The 24130-nt window shown below is 56.8% G+C and overlaps 1 protein-coding gene across 6 annotated transcripts in view; it reads right to left on the bottom strand.

Annotated features, from left to right (window-relative positions):
• Window positions 1–24130, bottom strand: part of Nbeal2 (neurobeachin-like 2) — a 36465-nt gene that overhangs the window by 5994 nt on the left and 6341 nt on the right. For 2 of the 6 annotated variants that reach the window (XM_013030298.1, XM_013030303.1), the window contains exons 2-38: window positions 21994–22082; window positions 21749–21877; window positions 21556–21637; window positions 21334–21458; window positions 20776–20858; window positions 18103–18200; window positions 17726–18008; window positions 17242–17348; window positions 16733–16813; window positions 14839–14922; window positions 14352–14450; window positions 13650–14242; window positions 13424–13556; window positions 12486–12605; window positions 11953–12274; window positions 10915–10997; window positions 10715–10807; window positions 10444–10618; window positions 10209–10342; window positions 9159–9318; window positions 8443–8545; window positions 8096–8249; window positions 7828–7986; window positions 7495–7654; window positions 7247–7332; window positions 6533–7063; window positions 5031–5209; window positions 4625–4784; window positions 3770–3907; window positions 3260–3631; window positions 2993–3142; window positions 2359–2516; window positions 1890–2014; window positions 1663–1798; window positions 1064–1224; window positions 661–965; window positions 170–265 (exon numbers count right to left, since the gene is read on the bottom strand). In XM_013030298.1, the coding sequence (XP_012885752.1) occupies window positions 170–265; window positions 661–965; window positions 1064–1224; window positions 1663–1798; window positions 1890–2014; window positions 2359–2516; window positions 2993–3142; window positions 3260–3631; window positions 3770–3907; window positions 4625–4784; window positions 5031–5209; window positions 6533–7063; window positions 7247–7332; window positions 7495–7654; window positions 7828–7986; window positions 8096–8249; window positions 8443–8545; window positions 9159–9318; window positions 10209–10342; window positions 10444–10618; window positions 10715–10807; window positions 10915–10997; window positions 11953–12274; window positions 12486–12605; window positions 13424–13556; window positions 13650–14242; window positions 14352–14450; window positions 14839–14922; window positions 16733–16813; window positions 17242–17348; window positions 17726–18008; window positions 18103–18200; window positions 20776–20858; window positions 21334–21458; window positions 21556–21637; window positions 21749–21877; window positions 21994–22082 (6246 nt within the window). Of the gene's footprint in view, window positions 1–169; window positions 266–660; window positions 966–1063; window positions 1225–1662; window positions 1799–1889; window positions 2015–2358; window positions 2517–2992; window positions 3143–3259; window positions 3632–3769; window positions 3908–4624; window positions 4785–5030; window positions 5210–6532; window positions 7064–7246; window positions 7333–7494; window positions 7655–7827; window positions 7987–8095; window positions 8250–8442; window positions 8546–9158; window positions 9319–10208; window positions 10343–10443; window positions 10619–10714; window positions 10808–10914; window positions 10998–11952; window positions 12275–12485; window positions 12606–13423; window positions 13557–13649; window positions 14243–14351; window positions 14451–14838; window positions 14984–16732; window positions 16814–17241; window positions 17349–17725; window positions 18009–18102; window positions 18201–20775; window positions 20859–21333; window positions 21459–21555; window positions 21638–21748; window positions 21878–21993; window positions 22083–24130 lie in introns of those variants that run through there. The other 4 variants (XM_013030299.1, XM_013030300.1, XM_013030301.1 and 1 more) reach the window with 4 other exon arrangements.

Below are 24130 nucleotides of genomic sequence, written 5' to 3'. Positions count from 1 at the left end.
GAAGGGACTCAGGGTTTTGATGGGGGGGGGCGGGGCAAGGTGCCAGGGAACAGAGGCCCGATCTTAAAGGCAAACAACTGACTCAGGAGTGGGTTCCTACCCTTGACAGAAAGCAAGGGCCTGAGGGAGGGAAGGGGTGGGGGGAAGGGGGGCAGAATGGGGTCCTCACCACGGGGTACTGAGACAGGTCATTGTAGGTGCGCCCTGCAATGGTATTCAGTTGCATCAAGTACTCGAAGTTGGAGATCTCTCGCTGGACCCATTTCTAAGAGAGCAGAGGTTAGACGTGATTCCCCCACCCCATTTATTTATTTGTTTGTTTTTGTCGGTCGTGGGGCTTGAACTCTGGGCCTGGGCGCTGTCCCTCAGCTCTTCAGCTCAAGGCTGGCGCTCTACCACTTGGGCCACAGCGCCACTTCCAGTTTCCTGGTGGTTCATTGGAAGTAAGAATCTCACAGCCTTTCCTGCCCAGGCTGGCTTTGAACTGCGATCCTCAGATCTCAGCCTCCTGAGTAGCTAGGATGTCAGGCGTGAGCCACCAGCGCCGGGCTCCCACCCCATTTTTTAAGTACCCCGATTTCAGATTCACCCCTTCTATGTGCATGCCCCCCCCTCCCCAGCCCCGCCTCCCACAGTGAAGGTCAGCATGCATCTTCCCACCTGGGTGAGCCCCGAGGCCCGCAGCATCTCCTGAGGTGAGCGGCTGCTGAGGTAGCCCTGGCTGGGCGGGCGCAGGCGCAGAAGCCAAGAGTACACCTGGTTGCGGATGTGGGTATGCGGCGGGCTGGGGTAGGGGGGAGATCCGGATCCAGACCCAGCAGCAGCGGGGGCCTTGCAGGGGAAGTTGAGGAAGTAGTTGGACTGATCGATGAAGAAGAGCTCGAGGGCCGAGCGCCGCAGATTGAAGCGCCGCAGGTGGACCTCTCGCAGCTGGGCCAGGGGACGCCGGAAGTCGTGCCCGATGCCTGCAGGTTCAAGAAAGGGGGGGTTCAGGAGTCCACACCCCAGGCCTCAGGCAACTCCCTGCCGTCTGTTCCCCCTCACCGGCTCCATCGGGACGCACCCTCTTCCGTCTCCACGCGATCCATGCTGCCGTCGTAAAAGTACACGTGTTGGGTGGTGATCTCCAGCAGACCTGGAACCACGGCCATCACCGTGACCAGTTGGCACTCGGCCGACAGGACCAGCTTCTCCCGCTGCTCATCCAGTTCTGCGGCCTCCATCCTTGGGGGGGGGGAGGGGTGGAAGAGCAGTATCCACATCCGTTAGGGTCTCTTACCAACTTCGCCCATAGCAAGGCACTGGTGGTTTCACACCTGTCATCCAAGCTACTCAGGAGGCTGAGATCTGAGGATGGTGGTTCCAAGCCAGCCCGGGGAAGGAAAGTCCATGAGACTCTTATCTCCGAGGAACCATCAGCAAACCAGAAGCGGTGCTGTGGCTCAAGTGGTAGAGCTGAAGAGCTGAGGGACAGCGCCCAGGCCCTGAGTTCAAGCCCCACGACCCCCAAAAATCAATCAATCAGCCCACCAAGCCTGCACCCAGCAAGCACCTAGCTTGGGGAAGTGCTTTCGGGTTCTGGAAGGGAGTCCCCAAGAACGCACGGGGTGACACTCCACTTGGAGATCTCCAAGAGTCCTGGGGTTCCCCACCCCCACTCACGGGGTCTCCAGCACAGCCAGCTCCTCCTCGCCCAGCTGGTCTTCCTGCAGCTGCTCATGCGGGGTGCTGACTTTGGCCTCTTTGGTCACGGCAAGAGGCAGCGCGGCCTCCTCTGTGGGTGTCAGAGGGACTTCGCCTACAAGAGACCAGAAGGGACTCAGAGAGCGCAAGGCAGGATGGGAGATGCCAGTGGGGGGAGGGGGGGTGCCCCGGCCTCATTCTCTTACCTAGATTGTCACGTAGGGCGCTGGCTTCTAAATGAGGGTCGAAGTGATGGTTGGGGACCAGCTTCAGGCGCATGCGTGAATACGTCTCGGCACTGGACAGCTTCCAGTGGGGGGCTGGGGGGTCCCTACGGATAGGTCCCCAGTGGTGGGCAGAAGAAGGCCATTGACTCTTTCCATCTCTCCCCCAACCCCGATGCATTGGTCTGGTTCCCTCTCCCTCTCTCCAATCTTGGGGCTTGAACTCAGGGCCTGGACGCTGTTCCTGAGCTTCTTTAGCTCAAAGCTAGCGCGTTACCACTTGAGCCACAGCGCCACTTCTGGCTTTTTCCTGTATCTGTGGGACTGAGGAATCGAACCCAGGGCTTCACGCATGCTAGGCGAGCACTCTACCACTGAGCCACATTCCCAGCCCAGTTGCTCCTGGCTCATCAAGCTTCCTATAGCTCTCCACCTTGAGTCCCAGCCCTACCTTAGCGCCCAGGCCCCACAAGGGCTGGAGAGCTGGCGCCACAGCGCCCCCCAGTGGAGCAGAGCGGTGGAGTGCTGCGCTGCCTGCTGCTTCAGCGATGTGGCGTAGCGCAGGCCCTCGGTGCGTGCCCGCCGCTGCACAGGCTCTAACACCAGCTCCTGCCAAGGAGAGGAGGGGGTAGGGGGAGAGGGTCAGTCCCAGAGGGTTGTTGCTTCTCCTGATCTCTTTTTTTATTGGGGGGGGGGAATCAGTTGTGGGACTTGAACTCTGGGCCTGGGCGCTGTCCCTCAGCTCTTCAGCTCAAGGCTAGCACTCTACCACTTGAGCCTCAGCCCCACTTCCAGCTTTTTCTGCTTATGTGGTGCCGAGGAATCGAACCCAGGGCCTCATGCATGCAAGGCAAGCGCTCTACCACTTGAGCCACAGCCCCCACTTCCAGTTTTCTGAGTGGTTCATTGGAGATCAGAGTCTCAGGGACTTTTCCTGCCCGGGCTGGCTTTGAACTGTGATCCTCTAGATCTCAGCCTCCTGAGTAGCTAGGATGACAGGTGTGAGCCACGGGTGCCCTGCCTGCTTCGATCATCAGCCAAGCCCAGGACACAGGGTCCTGTCCCCCCCACAGGAGGCCGCACACCTGGAAGGCCCGTCGACACTGCAAGCGTTCCTGCTGGTGCCGCTGAGCGCTACTCATGAGGGTGTCGTAGCAGGCGTTCCAGAAACCCGACATGAGGTCGTGGCTCTTGGCATACGTGTCCATCTCAAACTGGGACATGGTGGGCTGCACCTAGGAGAATCGGGCAAAGACAGACAGACAGACAGACCGACCGGTGAGGGCTTGATGCATGGCCCAGGCCCCCAGGCCTCAATCATTGGTACCCCCATTTCCCAGCTATGTAGGTACCTGCTTGTCGATAAAGTGGCGCCATTCTGGAGTGGCACAGAAAGCCTGGAAGTCCTCGAAGAAGGTAGGGCTGCCATTGGTGGGCGGCAGGGAGGGCAGGCCCCACTGCAGGCCCAGAGGTTCGTAGGCACGGTCCAGCAGCGTGCGCACCAGGGGCACCAGCCAAGAGCAACGCTCACTGGCTGTCGTGGCTTTGGCGTTGGAGGCGCTCCGCGCATGCTCCGTGAGGGTGTCCGGGGAGGAGGGGGCAGCATTGAGCGCACGGCTGAGCGCAGCCTCCAGCTTGGACAGCACATAGCAGGCCTCTTGGCGGCGCACGGGCGCTGCGGTCTGCAGGAGCGTGTGCAGCTTCACGTAGGCCTGGGCGTGCAGCTGTGGGATGGGGGGGTAGGGGGTGTGAAGGAGGTTGACTGTGGTACCCCCTATGTTCTCAGTGATCACCCCCACACACACAACACACATGCACACACATGCATATGCATGCACACGCATGCACACGGCTTTGCTCACCTGTGGATCCTCAAGCAGGATATAACCAAGCACGAGACGCAGGCCGATCTGTGCCAGCTCGCGGAGATCGGCCGTGCTGTTGGTCAGATGGGGCCAGGCACCCAGGCGGTCCAGCAGACTACACACGCCTTCGAAGAGCTGTCACACACACACACACACACACACACAATGCAGCCCTGGCAGATGACACCACGCCCAGCCGGGGGTTCCCCCCCTCCCCCCGACTCCCTGCCCCAGCCAAGGAGGGAGCAAGCAAGGCAAAGTCTAGGCTGCAGATCATGTAGGACTGGGGTGTTTTTGTCCGTCATGGGGTTTGAACTCAGGGCCCTGGGTGTGCTGTCCCTAAGCCTCTTTGTGCTCAAGGCGAGCGCTCTACCACTTGAGCCACAGTGCCACTTCTGGTTTGCTGAGTGGTTAATTGGACGTAAGAGTCTCCTGGGGTTTCCTGCCCCAGCTGGCTTTGAACCCTGATCCTCAGATCTCAGCCTTCTGAATAGCTGGGATGACATGGCGTGAGCCACCAGTGCCCAGCCAGCTTTTTGTTTTTGGTCCAAGTATGGTGCGCTATCACTCGATCCACGGTTCTATTTCTGCTAAGATTATAGAGCTACGAGCACCTAGCACTGGGTAGGGTTTGTACTGAGATCACAGACTCTGATTGCCTGACATAATCTGTAAGGTGAATCAGCACACCCCAAGCCCTGGTATCTATCCGGTCTCACCCTCAGCGATCAGAGCATCATGCTGACACTCCCTGTGGTCCCAGGCCTGCCCTATGTACCCCCTCTACCCTAAGGCCTACCAGGGCCTGTGGATGCCAAGTCTCGTGAGGCATACGCCCCCTGAACATCGTACCTTCTCACTCCATAGCTCCTGGTTGCCGTGACCCTCGGCACACAGGAAGTCCTGAAGTAGGCGGAGCAGCCAAAGAGCCTGCTGGGTAAGAGCACCCAGGCCTCCAGGAGGGGCCTCCTTGATGTCGGTCAGGGCTGACTCCAGCATCATCTCCAGGAGGCTGAAGGGGGGGTGGGGGTGGGACTTGAACTCTGGGCCTAGGCACTGTCCCTCAGCTCTTCAGCTCAAGGCAGGCGCTCTACCACTTGAGCCACAGAACCACTTCTGGTTTTCTGGTGGTTCACTGGAGATCAGAGTCTCACGGACCTTTCCTGCCCGGGCTGGCTCTGAAGAACCACGATCCTCTAGATCTCAGCCTCCTGAGGAGCTAGAATGACAGGTATGAGCCACCGGTGTCCCGGCTCACCTGCGTTTGATGCAGTCTGGCGGGCGGACAAGGGTGGCGGAGGCCCCCAGCTGGGTGAGCACAGAGAAGACCTGGCCCCGTTCTCGCCAGGCCGCCTCGTCGCTGCCCTCCACGCCCCGCCACGTCACGGAGAACAGCACATTGGTGAGCAGGTTGCACAGCTCCTCCTCGGGGGTCTGCTGTGGGTATGAGAATGTTGGGGAAGGAATCAGGCTGGGGGAAAACCTGGGCCCTTACCAAAGGCATTACTTCACAGTCCTCAAGACTGTTGGTCACACATGGTGGTGCATGGCTGTAGTACCAGCTATTCGGCAGGCAGAGATGGGGAGGATGGTGGTATGTGACCAGCCCCAGACAAAAAGTTAGCCAAGACTCTCATCTCAACCAACAGGCTGGGTGTGATGATGCACACTTGTAATCCCAGATATGTAGGAGGTATAGGAGGATTAAAATCTAGCAAATCTGCCAGGTGCTGGTGGCTCACACCTGTAATCCTAGCTACTCAGGAGGCTGAGAGCTGAGGATCACGGTTCAAAGCCAGTCCGGGCAGGAGAGACCGTGGGACTCCTATCTCCAATAAACCACCAGAAAACCAGAAGTGGCGCTGTAGCTCAAGTGGTAGAGCGCTCGCCTTGAGCTGAAGAGCTGAAGGACAGTGCCCAGGCCCTGAGTTCAAGCCCCACGACCGACAAAAACAAAACAAACAAACAACAAAAAAAAAAGATCTAGCAAATTTGAGTCCCTGTGTTCATATCTCAGTACTGAAAGTACTGAGTTCATACCTCGGGACTGAAAACCAAAGTGGGGATGGAAAGAAGGAAGGAAGGCGGGAAGGAAGGAGGGAAGGAAGGAAGGAAGGAAGGAAGGAAGGAAGGAAGGAGGCAGGCAGGCAGAAAGCAAGTTAGGCTAGGAGTTGTCTGGAAGAATGGAATTGGGTGAATTGTGGCTCATTCCCAAACCAGAAGTGCAAGCCAGGAAAGACCTTCCAATCTAGGCTCCAAGGAGCTCTTCTTGTGTGTGTGTGTGTGTGTGTGTGTGTGTGTGTGTGTTCGGGTATCGGGGCTCAAACTCAAGGGCTGGGCACTGTCCCTTAGCTTTTTCACTCCAGGCTGGTGCTCTACCACTTGAGCCACAGCTCTCTGTTCCTCGGTAGTCGTTGGAGATAAGAGTCTCCTAGCTGGGCGCTGGTGGCTCACGCCTGTCATCCTAGCTCCTCAGGAGGTGGAGATTTGAGGATGGCAGTTCAAAGCCAGTCTGGACAGAAAAGCCCGTGAGAACTGTTATCTCCCATGAACCACCAGAAAACCAGAAGTGGCGCTGTGGCTCAAAGTGGTAGACGCTTGCCTTGAGCTGAAGAGCTGAGGGACAGTGCCCAGGCCCTGAGTTCAAGCCCCATGACCACCAAAAGAAAAAGTCTCATAGACTTTTCTACCTGGGGTGGCTTTGAACCATGATCCTCAGATCTCAGCCTCCTAAATAGGATGGCAGGCATACACCCTCACCTGAGGGTTGCTGGTATTCGAGGTGTCATCTCCGCTGACGGTGGGCTCCAGGAAACTGCCATCCTCCAGCACATTGGAGAGACTTGAGCTATGGCGGCCATGAGCCGTAGGGAAGGGCCGGGCCCCATCTAGAGGGGATGGGGTGCCAGGCTGGCTGGCTGGAGTAATGGTCCCATTGCTGCTACCACCACCACCACCACTGCTGCTGGCATTATTGCCCGAACCCACACTGGCCCGTTCCAGGCCCAGGTCAAAGGGTGTAGAGAATGGAGAGAAAGCATGGTAAAAAGAATCCGAGTCAGGGCTGGGGGCATCGGAGGGGAGGAAGACGTCTGAAGGCTCAGGAGATGATTCTGTAGGTGGTGGAGACAGGGCTGACTCCAGAGGAGCCAGAGGCTCTGGAGAAAAAGCTTGGGGACCTGGAGCCGCGGGGGCCTCCTGGATATACAGTTGGGTCAACACATCTTGCCAGCCCGCCTGTCCAGCCAGTAACCGCACCACATCTGGCTGGCTATAGATGAGGTAGAAGAGCTGTTGGGGTGAGAGCAAGAAGAGAGATCCACTCAATGCCTGTCCCACATTCTTGCCCAGAGGCCTTTATCGCAAAGCCTGCTGGGAACCCCTCCTCGTAGTCAGTAAAGATACATCCCAGAGGGGAGAAACTGCCCCCCCCCACATCTCCCATTGGCTCTCAACACGTTTAGCTTCACCCACCTGGCGACAGATGTCCAGGCGGACGTGAAGATCAGCCTGTAGGGACAGCTGGATCACAGCCAGCAGGTCTGAGAGGTTCAGGTAATCTGGAAAGATAGCCAGGAGGGGGAGTTGGGTAGGGTATTGGTCTAAACAAAGGCCTTGAGTTCAATCCCCGGTGCCACCAAAAGCAAAAGAAGGCTCCTGGTTTTGCTTTTCCGGATACACTCATCTTCCCACGCGTGGTCTGCCTCATAGCCAGGTCGTACCTGCCCCCAGGAAGAGCTTGTAGAGGCCCTGGCAGAGCTGGGGGGACACAGTTCCCTCTGGCAGGCAGGCGACAAGGCCCTGGAGACCACCATCCCGCAGCCGGAGGCGCTGACGGCTCCGTTCAGGCAGCCGTTCATTCTGCTGCAGCCTGCGCAGAATCTGTGGAAGGGTGTGTGTTTGGGGGTGTCATTTGGGGGAGATCATCATAGGGAAGGACTGATTGTAGGAGGGCAAATGTCACCGAGCAGCTGTGTGGTTGGACCCCAACCAGCCCAGGGGACGTAGTAAAATGGAATGGCAGGGTCAGGGAAAGACTCAGCAAGCAAGCGTACCTTGCAGACACGATCAGGCAGCGGAGACAGCGCCTTCGGCCTCACCAGCAGTGCAAGCAACACCTCAAGGTTGCCTGGCTCCAACAAGAAGACAGCCAAGGAGTCTTGGGCCAGGGAGCCCTGCAGCAGGGCCAGCAGCAGGTCCAGTGCACCGATCGCCTGGGATAGACCATGAACAATCTCTCCATCTGGACTGGGGGGGGGGCGGTATCTCCCCACACTTTCCCTCCCTATCTGATGCACACACCTCCCTCCCTTCAAGGCTCACCAGGCTGTCATCACCCACGGCCGCCAGGAAACTCAGAACCACCTGCACGTCATCAGCCGAGAAGCTGCGCACCAGGAACTCCCGGGCCAGCCCCAGCAGGGAAGTCTGCACTGTGCGCAGGTCATCGGCCGCCAAGGGGCGCTCGCGCTGTGGGCTTGGCCAGTCCCAAAGAGCCGGCAGGTCCAGAAAGGAGGGGAGAGGAGAGCAGGGAGAATGGGCAGGTGAGCTGGAGGGGAAGGGGAGGGGTACCACAGCCTTCACAGGTCCCTAAAGCCAGGGGCTGCTGTTAACACACACACACACACACACACACACACACAGAGCCAACCTGATCCTATTCATCTCACCTGTAGTGGGTGCGCAGAGCATCAAGGATGAACTGGACCCCGTACTTCTTCCGAAGCTTCTGTCTGTGCTCTCGGATTATGCTGGACATGTACTGGATGTGGCCTGAGTGGACATGAGCAATTGAGCTCCAGGGCATGGCCACGCCCCCCGAGAATTCTCTGGGGGTATGACCACGCCCCCTGCCAGACCTCCCAGCTCAGGGCCACACCCTCTGCCAGACCTCCCAGCTCAGGGCCACGCCCCCTGCCAGACCTCCCAGCTCAGGGCCACGCCCCCTGCCAGAATTCCCAGCCGAGGGCCACGCCCTCTCCAGGTCACTCAAGGCGTGGCCACGCCCCCTGCTAGACCTCCCAGCTCAGGGCCACGCCTTCTGCCAGATCTCCCAGCCGGGGCCACGCCCCCTCCAGGTCACTCAAGGCAGGGCCCCTCCCCCTGACAGATCACTCAGGGCAGGGCCACGCCCCTCCCCAGCCAGACTTTCCAGGGCAGGGCCACACCCCTCACCAGATCTCCTAGAGCATAGCCACTCCCCCTGGCCAGACCTCCCAGGGCCACGCCCCCCTCCCTTCCCCAGATCTCCCAGTGGAGGGCTAAATTCCCACAGATAGCCCACAGCAGAGCTGGAACCTTGTCAGTTATACCTGTCTTGGGTCACCCAGAATAGGGTTCTAACTTTCTCACCCCAATCGGCCCCACAGCTAGCCCCGCCACCTACCAAGGCGCACAGCAAAGTCACTGAGGGCCCAGAGGTGAAAGTTGAAGAGCAGATGCTGGTAGAGGAGGTATAAGAGGGGCCCCGCACTTTCAGCGGCCACTTGCTCCATTAGCAGCTGGGCAGACATGAGAACGTTCATGTCCATGGCTCCGTTGGGCACCTGGGGGTAGGAAAAGGGATCTAGGCTGAAACGTGGTCATGCTGTACCTACCCTGCTGTTCCAGCTGACGCTCAGCCCTCAGCCTTCCCTGCCTAGGAATGGCGCATCCACAAACATGCCCATCCCACCAGCTCCCAAGTGCAAGGTCTCACCCCGCTGGGCAGCCCTCCTGCTCCAGCCCAGGCTGCCCCTTCTCCATATACTCACAGCCTACTCCTATCCAGCCTTTCTTTTCTTTCTTTCTTGATTCTGGCCATTACTGAGGACTGAACTCAGGGCCTAGGTACTGTCCCTTAGCTTTTTCACTCCAGACTGGCATTCTGTCACTTGAGCCACAGCTGTACTTGTGACTTTGTGTTGGTTAGTTGGAAACACGCATCTCACAAACTTTCCTGCCAGGGCTGGAACTTCTGTTTCTCGGATCTCATCCTCTTGATTACAGGTATGAGCTTCGGAGCGTGTGTGTGTGTGTGTGTGTGTGTGTGTGTGTGTGTGTGTGTGTGTGCTCATCCTCTTGATTACAGGTATGAGCTTCGGAGCGTGCGTGCGTGCGTGCATGTGTGTGTGTATGTGTGTGTGTGTGCTGGTATTAGGGCTTGAACTCTGGGCCTAGGCATTATTATTATTTTTAACCACTTGAGCCACAGCTCCACTTCTGATGTTTTTGGTAGTGCACTGGAGATAACAATCTCACGGATTTTTTTTTTTTCCTGCCTGGGCTGGCTTCAAACTTTGATCCTCAGCCTTCAGCCTCCTGAGCAGCTAGAATTCACAGACATGAGTCTCTGTCACCCACAGCTCACCGGATCTCTTGTCATTCACTGCATTGCCATTTCTCAGCAGCTTCTACCTCTCGGCCTCCTACTCCCCGGATGGTAGACAGGCCTTACCTTCCGCAGGAGAGCCCCAATGATGGCCGGTCCCTGGCACTGCACCAGGCTTTCCTGGTTCACAGCGTGGTCCTGCAGGAAGTTCCTCAGCATCAGCAGAAAGGCGGCCACTGCATTCCTCTCCATCCGCTCCTCTGCCGGCCACCAGGAAAGGGACAGAGAGAGATCAAGGGCCTGCCGATCTCCCCACCCAGGCTCGAGTTGCAACTCTCCCAGGCCCCAGAGACACACTTACCTGAAGACTTGCCCAGCGGGAGGAGCAGACCTTGGGCATTGTGGTTAGACGTCAGCTCAGGTCCTACCAGGTCATGCGTTTCTGCTGGGGCCGCGTCGGCCTGGTGTGGCTGGGCTGCAACTTTCTCCAGCAGGGGGAGCAGGGCACCCATGCCCCCGACACAGTTGATCACATCCTGGGGCAGAAGGGAAGGATGGGAGATGGCATCTTATCCTATCTGCCCCAGATCACTCAGCCCCGGGGGGTGCCCACACCAGCAGGCCCCACGCACCTTCACGTCCCACGTCTCCACTCTGTGACCTGTCAGGCGACCATCTAGTCCTTGGCTGGGGGACAGGTCCAGGCAGATGTTGTTTTTACAGGCCTGGGGTGGGTTGTGTGGGGGAGGAGAGGTAAAGGATAAGGAGACAGGGATCAGAGACAGAAAGCGGGGACCAGGAGACAGCATCCCACCTCCCCCCCCCCAAATACCTGAGGTGAATAATGCAAAAGAAGCTTGGCTCCAAGTTCATGTAGCTCGCCTTCAGGCTTGAAGGGTGCTGGCTCATTAGGTCCTGGAGAGGAGCAAAGAGGCCTTCAGACTTCACCTGGCCTCTCTTCAAGCAGCACCCCAAAAGCCTCCCACTCTGTCCAGAGGACAGCTTCCCAGGAGGCATTGTCTGGGCACTTTATAAACTCAGACATTCTAGCCAGGGATCAGTGGCTCACACCTGTCACCCTAGCTAACTCAGGAGACTGAGATCTGAGGATCCAGGTTCAAAGCCAGCCCGGGCAGGAAAGTCTGTGAGACTCCAATCTCCAATGAACCATCAGAAAATGGAAATGGCGCTGTGGCTCAAGTGGTAGAGTGCTCGCCTTGAGCTGAAGAGCTCAGGGACAGTGCCCAGGCCCAGAGTTCAATCCCAACAACCAACCAAAAACAAACAAACACCCCAGACATTCTAGCCAGGTACCAGTGGCTCACGCCTGTCACCCTAGCTACTCAAGAGGCTGAGATCTGAGGATCACAGTTCACAGCCAGCCCAAGGCAGGAAAATCTGTGAGACTCTTCTCTCCAATGAATCACCAAAGAAAAACCAGCAGTGATGCTCTAGTGGTAGAACACTAGCCTTGTGCACAAAAGCTCAGGGACAGTGCCCAAGTCCTGAGTTCAAGGCCCAAGATCGGCACAGAAACAAAACAAAACAAGCATCTTAGTCGGGCTCTGGTGGCTCACATCTGTCATCCTAGCTCCTCAGGAAGCTGAGATCTGAGGATGGCGGTTCAAAGCCAGCCTGGGCAGAAATGTCCATGAGACTCTGATCTCCAATGAACCACCAGCAAACCGGAAGTGGCGCTGTGGCTCAAGTGGTAGAGTGCTCGCCTTGAGCTGAAGAGCTGAGGGACAGCGCCCAGGCCCAGAGTTCTAGCCCCATGAGCGACAAAACAAACAAACAAGCATCTTGGACCTAGAACAATGCTTAGGATCTGGGGTGGGAAGGCAGGCAGGAGACAGAGGCGACCACATACCCAGGGCATACAGATTCCTCAAGGTGGTGGCCTGCAGAGCTTCGTGAAAGATGGCCACAGATCCCAGCTCGCCCTCCAGAGAAGTGGGGCTTCCCCACCGGGTGTCCTGGGTCCCAGCCAGGGTGGAGCTGATACTGCCTTCCGGGAGGGAGGCTACGGACCCGGATCCCCAGCCCAGCCCCGTGGAGGCTGGCACGGATTGGGAGCGGGTGAGGGAGGGGTGAGTAGGAGCGAGGGCAGCAGGCACGGGTGGCGAGGGCGGCCCTGTAGTGGTGGTCGTGGTGCGGTGCCCAGCAGAGCCAATACAGCAGGAGGAGAAAGGCTGTGGGGGTGGAGGGCGGAAGGGAACCAATCAGATTGCAGCACTACCTTCAGCTTTAAAGACAAACAGTTCTTCATGGTATCTCCTGTGATTGGACCTCTCCCCTTCCTTCCCCCTCCCCCTCCCTGCCCCCCAAGACATCATTTCTGAGGTGTGGGGGGTGGGAGGGGTACCTAGTACTCCAAGTCCCACTGCCCCCAAGTCTGCCCACCTCACTGAGGCATGGGCAGCGAAGCGGTGCCAGTTTGACCAGATGACCATCTTTGTAGACATGGACCAGGTTCTGGCTAAAAGGCCGGCGCCCGGGTACATGGACGATTCCCACAGAATGCTGGAAGAGAAGCCACAAGGATATGGAACCAGGCCAGTGCCTGACATCCTTACTCCTCAAGAGGCTGAGATCTGAGGATCGCGGTTCAAAGCCAGCCTGGGCAGGACCGTCTATGTGACTCTGATCTCCAAGGAACCACCAGAAAACCGGAAGTGGTGCTGTGGTTCAAGTGGTAGAGCGCTTGCCTTGAACTGAAGAGCCGAGAGACAGTGCCCAGGCCCAGAGTTCAAGACCCACCACGGACAAAAAAAAAATAAAGAAGAACATCAAGCCATACTTGGAGTCTGGTGTCCCTTCCCCCCATGAGAAACAAGAGGAGCCGGGTGCCATTGGTTCACACCTGTTATCTTAGCTACTTGGGAGGCTGAGATCTGAAGATTGTGGTTCAAAGCCAGCCGAGGCAGAAAAGTGCCTGATACTCCTATCTCCAATTAACCAGCAAAAACCATCAATGGAGCTGTGGCTCAAGTAGGATGGCACCAGTCTTGAACAAGGGAAGGTAAGGTAGAGCACTCAGGCCCTAAGTTCAAGCCCCAGTACCAGCACACAAAGAGTCGGCCACTGGTGGCTCATGCCTATAATCCTAGCTACTCAGGAGGCTGAGATCTAAGGATCACGGTTCAAAGCCAGCCTGGGCAGGAACGTCTGTGAGACTCTTCTCTCCCATGAACCACCAGAAAACTAGACATGGCTCTGTGGCTTGAGGGGTAGAGTGCTTGCCTTGAGCTGAATTGCTGAGGGACAGCGCCCAGGCCCTGAGTTCGAGCCCCATGACCGACAAAAGATAGAGCGAGACAGAGAGAAATCCAGGAACTCACCCAGGCGGAGTCAGCGAAGGACACTTCGGGCAAGCTCACAGTCAAGTATTCCTTCCGGGTGCACACGGCTACCACCAGGGCTCCAGCTGCTGTGAAGAAGGCCTCGAACCCTGAACCACTGCTGGTAAAGAAGCTGGGAGACAAGCCAGCAGGTTAGACCTGTGTATTCCAGCAGCAGATCCCTGGGAAGTTTTTGGAGGAGAGGCGGGGGGGGGGGTCCACCCACCTATAGAGCTGCTTCCGCTGGAATGGCTGGGGAGAAACTGAGGCAGGTGCCGTATTGGCAGAGTGCAGACAGAGCCAGGCATGAAAGGTGAAGGCAGGGCCCGGCCACCGCTGTATGGGGGGCACCATGATGCCAGCCATGCTTGGAGTGAGATCAAAGTAGCGCAGGCTACGTGTAGGACCTTGGTGCCTGGCCATGCCCGAAAGTGCCCGGATGATGGAGGCTGCATGTTGAGCCTTCTGAGCCTCGGACCCCGAGACCAGCCCCGGTGGGGGGCGCAGCAAGCGACGCAGCTCCATAGGCCTCAGGGACACACGACCCAAGGCCTGCAGCAAGGCTAACAGTTGCTCCTGGCAGCGGGCTCCCAGGCCGATGCCCAGGCTGAGGGCCTCCAGCAGATAGCCCACTAGGCCTGCTTGCACGCAGGTGGCCCGGCTGGCAGGGCAGCTGGTACAGAGCCACTGGAGACGCTGAGCCAGAAAGAGCTGCAGCTCGGCGGTGGGCAACGCTGGTAGCCACTGCATCAGCACCAGCACGGGCTGCTCGTTGCGGATCGGTGGCGGGGGGCATAGACTGTGATCACCCTCCACGGCCTATGGATGGAGAGACAGAAGGTGTCAGATGCACGGGCTACCTGCCCCCCCTCCCCATCCTGTTTGTGGTTGGGTGCTTTGGGAGCTCCACCCTAAGCCCTGGGCTCACCATGTTGAGCAGCTCTTGCAAAAGGCGCTGGGTAGGAGGTCCTTGGCTCTGTAAGGCCTCCTGGAGGTGCTGGTAGCCGATACGTTCCTTGAACACTTCCTGCAATGAGGAGGAAGTGAGCGTGTGTGCAAGCCCCAGGAAGTTAGGGGAGATAGTCTCTTTTAGGGCTTGTTGTTGGTCGTGGGGCTTGAACTCTGGGCCTGAGCGCTGTTCCTGTGTTCCTTAGCTCAAGGCAAGCGCTCTACCCCTTGAGCCACAGCGCCATTTCTGGTTTCTGGGTGGTTCGTGGGAGATCAGAGTCTCATGGACTTTTCTCCACCGGGCTGGCTTTGAACTGTGATCCTCAGATCTCAGCCTCCCGAGTAGCTAGGATGACAGGCATGAGCCACCGGCGTCTGGTTGGGGGTGGAAGTTCTTACAGGCCAGTTCCGATGGGCTGTGTGGTCAACTCCCTCAGATTCCTACTGTAGCCAAAAGGCAGGCTTACCTTGGCTGAAGGAGAGCCGCTCATGATGCAGGTCAGCACCCTGACCACGTGGACGGCAATAGCATCTGTGTCCTGGTCTAGTACCTTGGGGTGGGGAGGGGCAGTCAGGAGAGGCAGATGCCAGGGGGTACCAGCTGGCAGTACTCTGTAGTAAAAGGGATGTAAGGCTAGGCACCACAAGGTATAACGGCATGTGTTCAATCAGCAATCCTGACAAGGCATTTGGGCCTCTACCTACCCCCTCCTACCCCAAATTTGAGCCCTAAAGAGGCCTGAGGAGAATTAAGGCCTCGCGGAGACAGATCAACATTGGATCTTCTCGCTGGGCCCCTCCCCACACCCCCCACATCCCATTCATTCTCTGTTGAACATATTCCCCTCTTCCTCCCTTCAACACATATACACACACACAGAGATCCCCACCCGAGCTAGACACCCGCGTGAACGCAGGCCAGCAAGTGCACCAGCACCCTCAATGTATGACAGATGGTCAGAGATGGTCTGCCCAGCACAGGTGGCTCACGCCTGTCATCCCAGCTACTCAGGAGGCTGAGATAGGAGGATCGCGGTTCTAAGCCAGGCCAGGCAGATAAATCCAAGAGATTCTTAGCTCCAATGAACTAGCAGAAGCCTGGAAGTGGGGATGTGGCTCAAATGGTAGAGCACCAAAAAAAAAAAAAAAAAAGCTAAGGGAGAACAAGAGGCCCTGAGTTCAAGCCCCAATACTGACACAATAACAAATTCAAATAAATAAGCCGGGTGCTGGTGGCTCATATATCTGTCATTCTAACTACTCAGGATCTAACTACTGAGATCTGAGGATGGAGGTTTGAAGCCAGCTTGGGCAGGCAAGTCCATGAGACTCTTATCTCCAATAAACCACCAGGAAACTTGAAGTGGAGCTGTGGCTCAAAGCCGGTAGAGTACTAGCCTTGAGCAGAAAAGCTCAGGGACAGCGCCCAGGCCAAGTTCAAGCCCTATGACCACCACCAACAAAAAATTCAAATACATAAGAACTAGGTACCAGCTGTGTACCAGTGGCTCATGCCTGTCTGTCATCCTAGCTACTCAGCAGGCTGAGATCTGAGGATCCTGGTTCGAAGCCAGCCCAGGCAGGAAATTCTGTGACCCTCTTATCTCCAATAAACTCTTCAGAAAAAGCTGGAAGTGGCGTCATGGCTCTAATGGTAGAGTGCTAGCCTTGAGCCACCAAGAGGCTCAGGGACAGCGCCTAGGCCTTGAGTTCAAGCCGCAGGACCCCCCAAAATAAATAAATAAATAATACATAAATAAATAGTCATCATCTTGTTCTGCCTGCTTTGGAGAGGAGTAGATTAAGCAAAGAATAAGCACACGTAGTAGAAACATAAGACTGTTGATATGAAGAACAATGGAGATCGGAGCTCAGGTTATAGGCCCTGACTGATATCCTACAGCTTCTTACAGCCTCTAGGCTCAGAGCATGTGAGCGGGAGCTGTATGACTTGAGGGACATTAAGAACCCATGGGAAAAGTAGCCCCCTGTTCTTCGTGGGGGGGCTGAGTTTCCAGGCTTCTGTTTCTCCTTCTGAGACACAGAGGTAGGTGGGTTGAGTTTCGAAGGTTCCTTCCACGTTGGCACAGCCCATCCCCGATGCTCAATTTTAATGCCACACAGGTAGCAGAGCACAGTCCTGCCCCCCTCCCCCCTGCCACCCTTAGGCTTGAGGATGGGGGCTTGGAAGGGGGGGGAGAAAGCGAGGCAGCTTGGGACATCCTCCCCTACTGCTGCTGATCGATTCATCCCCCACCCCCACCCCAATCTCCCATCAGAGCAAAGAGAAGATTCAGAGACATTGGGAGGAGCCCAAGGAGTGGGGGGGGGGTGCCTGACTGATCATCCCCAGAATGGTACCTTCTGTACATCGGGCTCGGTCAGTAACCGGGTAGCCAGGTCACTGTCCCTCTCAGAGGGTGCCCGGGCCTGCAGGTACAGCTGTGGGGGAGGGGAAGGGAGGGAACACAGGGTAGAGAAGGCAAAAGAGAGACGAGGAAGAAGATGAGAGGGTTAGAGCAATACTGGGGGGGGGAGATGGCAGCTGCCAGGGCTCTGCCACCGTGAGGCAGTGGTACCCCCAAATCTCAGGCAAAGTGCCCCCCAGTAGGCTGAGGAGGTACCCAGATTCTGCTCAGATGAGCAGAGGTGAGTATGGATGAGTGGGTGAGGGCAGACAGGGCATCCAGAGGCAGCTGAACCCCCCCCCGTTCTGGGTTTTTGTTTTGGGGGGGCATCCTGAGCCTCAGGCCAGCCCTATGAAGAGCCCAAGGGGAAGAGGCCATTTTGTCCATCCATACCCCTGGGCGGGGCCGGCTAGTGGTGCTTTCTCAGCCTCAATGAGGCAAGCTCCACATGGCTGCACCCACCTTGCTGTTCTGGATGAGGCGAATGAAGTGTTCGAAGCAATTATTGCTGAGGAAGGCAGCCTGGAGGACGGGCCGGTCTTCACACGCTAACATCATGGGGATGGCATCTGTGCAAGGCGCAGAAGCAGGTTCCGCTCAACCCCTCACAGGTCGCCTGGCTGCCACCTGGGCCAGCCCGTTCATTCACTCATTCATTCATTCATTTTTTGAACTCTGGGCCTGGGTGCTATCCTGAGCTCTTCAGCTCAAGGCGAGGACTCTACCACTTGAGCCACAGCGCCACGTCTGGTTTTCGGGGGGTTCCTTGGAGATCAGAGTCTCACAGACTTTCCTTGCCCAGGCTGGCTTTGAACCGCGATCCTCAGATCTCAGCCTCCTGAGTAGCTAGGATGACGGGCGTGAGCTGCCACCTGTGTCCAGGCAGCCTTTCCATGTAGTAGCTTCCTCCCCTTACCCCCAAGAGTCTGGGAACCCCCATACCCACCCAGCATGCTGACCCGCAGGGTGACCAGGGCTTCCTCAGGGCCTGAGCTTGGACCAGGGGGCCGGTCAGCGTTGAGGACGCGGAAGTAGCCTTCCAACAGGGCACGGAGCTCTGGCCCACGGGGTGGTGCGCGGCTGGCGTGGAGGACGTGAACTGCGCCCACCAGGGCCTCCACTGCTGACAGCACAAGCCGAGAGTCCTGGGCTGGCCCATGAGCCCAGCCCCACACCACTCCCAGCAGGCCTTGCACAGAGCCGGCACTCACTGCCAACTGGCCATTCTCCTGCAGGGAAGAGCAAAGAGGGGGTCACTGGCAAGGGGGTTCACCTAGCCATGAGACCTCCCCGCCTCCCCAGACAGCTATGGCCCCAGCTCACCTCCCAGCTTACCTTTCCTCCCGCGAGGACAGCCCCGAAGAGATGGATAAGCCGTAATAGCAGCCTGGCAGGCAGGAGCTGGGCATTTTGCAGGCTCTCTGGGTGGTGGGCAGGAGAGGAAAATGTCACCAGGGATGGGGGGAACCCAGAGACTACATGGGGAGTATGGGCTGGGAACTACTAGCTACTTAGGAGGCTGAGATCTGAGGATCCCAGTTCAAAGCCAGCCCAGGCAGAAAAGTCCGAGAGACTCTGATCTCCAATGAACCACTCAAAAAAAAAAAAAAAAAAAAGCCAGAAGTGACATTGTGGTTCAAGGGGTAGAGCGCTCGTCTTGAGCAAAAAGAAGCTCTGGAACAGCGCCCAGGCCCTGAGTTTAAGTCTTAAAACTGGGAGCCTGGTTTGAGGCGCTCAAAGTTCCGCCCTGAGACCCTACGAATCTCCCCACATCCTTCAGCCCTACAGTGGAAGCCCAGGGTTGAGTGCACGTACCCACTTTGGCTTTCCCAGGGTTCATTCCCAGATGCCACCCCACGCCTTTGCCCTATTGTGGGGGACCCTGATGTTTCTACCATGCTGACAGCTGTTCCTGCAGCCCCTCCCGGGGACTTCCAGGGGTTTTCACAGCCTCGTGTGTGTGTGGGGGGCCCACCTGCTTGCTTGCTTCAGCAAGAGGACACAAGGCCCAACAACGAACTGAAACCCAGACAGCACAGAAGCCAGCCCCGAGACACGCTGAGGAGTAGAGTGGGCGTGATTTAGGTGGGATAGGGCGGAAGCCCCCCTCCCAAGGGCTTTGGAAGTGCGGCCTGAGAAAAGGCCCCACGTAGGAAAAGACTCCTCCCTCCCCTCAAAGAAGAGTAAGCTAGTTTCATTCTAGGGATAAGAGATAGGAGTGAGGATGGTAGGAGAGAGAAAGACAAAGAGAGAGAGAGGTTATGGGAAAGAGTAGGAGGATTCAACTCTAAGGGTTCTGAAGAGTACTCAAGCTGGGAATGGTAGTTCATGCCTGTAATCACAACTGCTTGAGAGGTAGGAGGATTGCAAGTTTTCAGCTTGCTCAGGCAAAGTTAGTGAGAACATCAAAAATGAAAATGAAAGGGTTGGAAAGTATGGCTCAAGTGGTAGAATACTTGCCTATCGAGTACAAGGCCCTGGTTCAATCCCTAGTACTGGAAGGAAGGAAGGAAGGAAAGAGAGAGAAAGAAAGAATGAAAAAGGGAGAGAGAGAGAGCACGCGAGGGAAGGAAGGAAGGAAGGAAGGAAAGAAGGAAGGAGAAAGAAAGAGCCAGGCACTGGTGGCTCATGCCTATAGTCCTAGCTACTCAGGAGACTGAGATCTGAGGATCACAGTTCAAAGCCAGTCCAGGCAAGAAAGTCCATGAGACTCAAATCCAATTAACCAGTAGAAAACTGAAAGTGGAGCTGTGGCTCCAAGGGGGTAGAATGCTATCCTTGAGCAGAAAAGCTCAAGGATACCACCCAGGCCCTGAGTTCAAGCCCCATGACCAATGAAAACAAAAAAAGGAAAAAACAAAAGAAAGAAAAGAAAAAACATGTTCACGCCTGTTATCCGATTACTCAGGAGGCTGAGAACTGAGGATCATGGTTTGAAGCCAGCTGAAGGCAGGAAAGTTTGTGAGACTCTTATCTCTCATTACTCACCAAAAAAGTTGGTAGTAGAGCTTTGGCTCAAGTGGTAGAGCGCCTAGCCTTGAGGGAAAAAGCTCAGGGACAGTGGCCCAGACCCTGAGTTCCAAGCCCAGGAGAGGGAAAACAAATAAATACCTTGCCTGGGAAGTGGAGGATGGAGGCAGGAAGGCTCCCTAGGACCTTTCGCTCCTGGGGTGGCTGACTCCGTTCTAATCTCAGGCCTCCTAGAGGCTCTGAGGCATAATATATCAAAAGCCTCTGCCTACCTCTGCCCAGGCCACATCCTGCCCTGAGCTCATTTCATATCCCGGCCAATGTCCCTCAAATGATAGGAGAGACCAAGGAGAGGCCCACCCCAAGGAGCACAGGTGACTGAAGGTGTTCTGAGCATTGCTCTGCTAGCGGCTGAGAGAGCAGGTGGAGATAGCTGGTAGCTGTTATTTACAGCTCAGGGCCTGGAGGACGGGGTGGAGACTTTGGGGACAAGGAAGTTGGGAAATCAAAGGGCAGGCCATTTACCACCCCCCACACACACACCTGAAAGAGGCCCTCACTGCAGCCTAAGGAAGAAATAACTGCCCAAACTTCCCCTTTCTCTTCTTTTAGCTCCTCAGCTCCCTACTTGATCTTAGTATGTCTCTGCTCCCCGCCTTCCCCCCAAACATCTATGGCTCTCCTGACTGCAGCTACCACCCATTAAGTACTTGTCCAGTGTTTGGGCTTAGGGAATTGGAGGGCGGGGCCTAGGTTTGGGGGCGGGGCCAGATGGGGCCTGGTGGGGGCCCAGGCATGGGAAGCTCAGAGAACTGGAGGGCGGGGCCTAGGTTTGGGGCGGGACCAGATGGAGCCTATACGGGCCCGAGCCAGGGAAACTCAGGGAACCGGAGGGTGGGGCCTAGGTTTGGGGGCGGGGCCTGGCGGGGCCTGAACAGGGGAAGCTCAGGGAACCAGAGGGCGGGGCCTAGGCTTGGGGGCGGGGCCCAGTGGGGTGAGAGGAAGGGCAGAGGCCAAGCGCCTGACCTTGGAAGAAGGTGCTGAATTCACAGGGCAAAACTGCAGGAGGGAACTTGTATTTGTTCTTCTCCTTGGAGCTGATGACTTCCCTAAAGGGGGCAGGGGAGGGTAGGAAGAGGGTTGAGGTCAGGTCCTCCATCAGCCTGGCCCTCCCCTCTTCTGGCTCTTTCTTTTCTTTTCTCTCTTGGTGCCCCAATCATGGGGCTTGAACACAGGGCCTGGGCGCTGTCCCTGAGCTCTTCAGCTCAAGGCCGGTGCTCTACCACTTGAGCCACAGCGCCACTTCCAGTTTTCTGGTGGTTCATGGGAGACAAGAGTCTCTCGGACTTTCCTGCCCGGGCTGGCCTTGAACCGCGATCCTCAGATCTCAGCCTCCTGAGTAGCTAGGATGACAGGCGGGAGCCTCCGGCACCCACTTCTTCGGGCTCCTTTCTGACCATCAGCTCCCAGGCTCAGTCCCTACCACCTCCATCTCTTGCAGTCCCAAAGTCCTATCCTCTCTCCAGCTCCCTTGGGTGGCGGGGGTGTGTGTGGGGGTCCTCTTTCCTGAGGACTGGGTCTTACCCACTACGCTGGCGCCGCCAGATCTGGTAGGGGTCGAAGAGCCCCTCACAGAGGAGCAGGGCATGCAGGGCCACATTCTCCAGCTGGGTCTCCCGATCCTCTGGTGGTAGTGGGGGTCCTTTGAGCTGCCGTGGTGAGGAGAGGAAAGAGGAAGAGTTCATCTTGCCACACTCACCGGGCAAATACCAGGCTCCATGCACACCCCCAGAGGATCCACCTCACCTGAGCCACTAGCCTTGTGAGTAATGCCAGCACGCGGGGCACCAGCACCTGCCCCCAGCCTGCCTCTACATTTTTCAGGTTCCTGGTAAGGGGGCACACAGAGAGAGATCGGATGAATGCACCTGTGCCATCGACCTCTCCCAGCCCCCACAGCTGGGGGAGCAGGGGGGGAGTGGATAGAGCGAAGGAGCACCTGCAGAGAATGATGAAGAGCTTGAGCAGCAGCAGGGCTTGCTCTAGGTCCTCCTGTTCTAGCTGCTCAGCTAACACATGCAGGGCGTCCAGTGGTAGCAGTGGGACTTCTGCACCCGCCTCCTCTGGTCTGCAAGAGAGGAAGAGTCTCTGAGGTACCCAGGACCTGCCCTCTCCCCCACCCCCCCACACATACCTTCCACCCCTATGGCCCAGGTCCTGTCCTGTCTCCAGATCTAGACTTACCTTCGTGGCTCCAGGGAGGAGAGTGAGATGCTCTTTTCAAAGGCCCCCACGAAGGCCTTCAGCCATTGCTGCAGGTAACTCAGGTCCTTCTGTGCCAGGGGAAACAGAGGGAGAAGGGCAGGTTGCAGGCAGAGCGATGAGAGGTGGAAAAGGGGAAGGAAGGATAGACCAGAGGGAGGAAGGGCAGGAAGGTGGAAGGTCAGCACCTATGGTCATATTGATCACTTTTCCAACAATCTCTCCATCTGCGTCTCTGAACCCCCATCGCCAATCAGTCTCTGTTCCCATCTCTTTCACTTTGGGGGGGGAATGGGGGAGCTGACACAGACATGGGAGGGGCTTGAGTGGGGGTGTGGCTGTGGTCCACACTGCCGCTGGGGTAGGGGAGGTCTCCCAAGTTTGTGGACTGGGTTCTGCAGACATTATCACCTTTCGACCTCCCTCCCACTCCCCCCCCGTCCCCCGTCACCCCCCCCACATGCTTTTCCCACTGTGGATCCCAGGACACGCATGTGCAAGGTTGGGCACAGCCACATTTCCACACAGGCCAGCATCCCAACCGATCCACCACCTGCCTTGTCTTGGGAACCTCCACACCCAACTTGTGCTGCGTTACCTGGACCCCGGGCCCCGAAGATGGCTCCATGAGCAAAGAGGGGCAGCGGTGGAGCCCGAAAATGGGTTGTCACTAAGGAAACTTTGGTGTGAAAGGGAAACTGCTTCCTCCCGCCCCGCGCTGGGGCAGGAAGCGCACAGTCATGATGGGGGAGGGCGGCTGCTTCCTCCGAGTAGACCGCAGGGATGTTGGGGTGGGGGGGGGAGAGGCACCCAGGGCCAGGCAAGAGAAGCTGCTGAAGGGGGATCTAGCAGGGCACAGGGGGATGGGGCCAGGAACATCGAAGGGGTGGGGTCACTATTCTGGGTGGAGCCAGTTTTGCAGGCTTAGAAGTGTGGGGTTCACATACTTGGGGTTCCCACACATGATATTCTGATTTCAGCCCCTGGGGCTACAATGGAAGATGTACCCCCACCAGACACACCCATACTGTGCAGATCTCTGCTCCAAAGCACAGCTGAAGAAATCTTGGCCCTAAGGGGCTGGGAAGGTGGCTCAGTGGTAGAGTGCTTGCCTTGCATGCCTGAGGCCCTGGGTTCGATTCCTCCAGCACCACATAAGCAGAAAAAGCCAGAAGTGGTGCTATGGCTCAACCAGTAGGTACAGCGCTAGCTGAAGAGCTGAGGAACTGCACTCAGGCTCAGAGGTCGAGCCCCATGACCAACAACAAAAACAACAAAATCTTTGCTTAGCTCTAATGTGCCCTAATCTAAAGTCATGGGGGGTAGATAGATAGACCCTGGATCTATATTAGATCCTCCTTCCCTCCCCAATTCCCTGCTGGGGAACTCCCACCAGTAGAGTCCAGAAGGCAGTTTCTTTTCCCAGAATCCTTTTGGGGGACAAGGAATGCATGGAGCACAGGATGAAAGGGAAAGGTCAGCAGTCAATAGGCCTTAGGAGGCTCCCAGGGGTCATGAACTGTATACCTTAGGACTTCCAGAATGGTGTGTGTGTGTGTGTGTGTGTGTGTGTGTGTGTGTCCCAGTTCTAGAGTTTGAACTCAGGACCTGAACATTGTCCCTATTTTTTGCTCAAGGCTAGCACTCTACCACTTTCAGCCACAGCGCCACTTCTGGTTTTCTAGTGGTTCACTGGAGATAAGAATTTTATGGACTTTCCTTCCCCGGGCTGGCTTTGAACCATGATCCTCAGATCTCAGCCTCCTGAGTAGCTATGATGACAGGTGTGAGCCACCAATACCTGGAATGGGTGGCTTGGGTATGCTATCTGGGTCTCTGATACTACAGGGCCAGACTGGTATGAACCCCCAGTGGATCATGGGCAGGCCTTCTAGCAACCTCTATGTAGCAACCTGTGGTCAAGCACTGTGGATTTTATCAGGAACCCAAAGCCCAGGCAACCTATAGTCACCAAAGAGCAGGCCATACTGAGGTAGGATAGACCTAGAGAAAATAAGGTGAATGGCAGCCAGGAATTCAGAAACTGTGTGTTTAGAAACATAGTGCTACTTCTTAGTTTTAGCCTTTATACTCCTTCATGAAATGCAGTATTAACACA

The sequence above is a fragment of the Dipodomys ordii genome, unplaced genomic scaffold (genome assembly GCF_000151885.1).
Source record: "Dipodomys ordii isolate 6190 unplaced genomic scaffold, Dord_2.0 Scaffold128, whole genome shotgun sequence".
Taxonomy (NCBI): domain Eukaryota; kingdom Metazoa; phylum Chordata; class Mammalia; order Rodentia; family Heteromyidae; genus Dipodomys; species Dipodomys ordii.
This window is presented reverse-complemented; position numbering and strand designations above follow the sequence as displayed.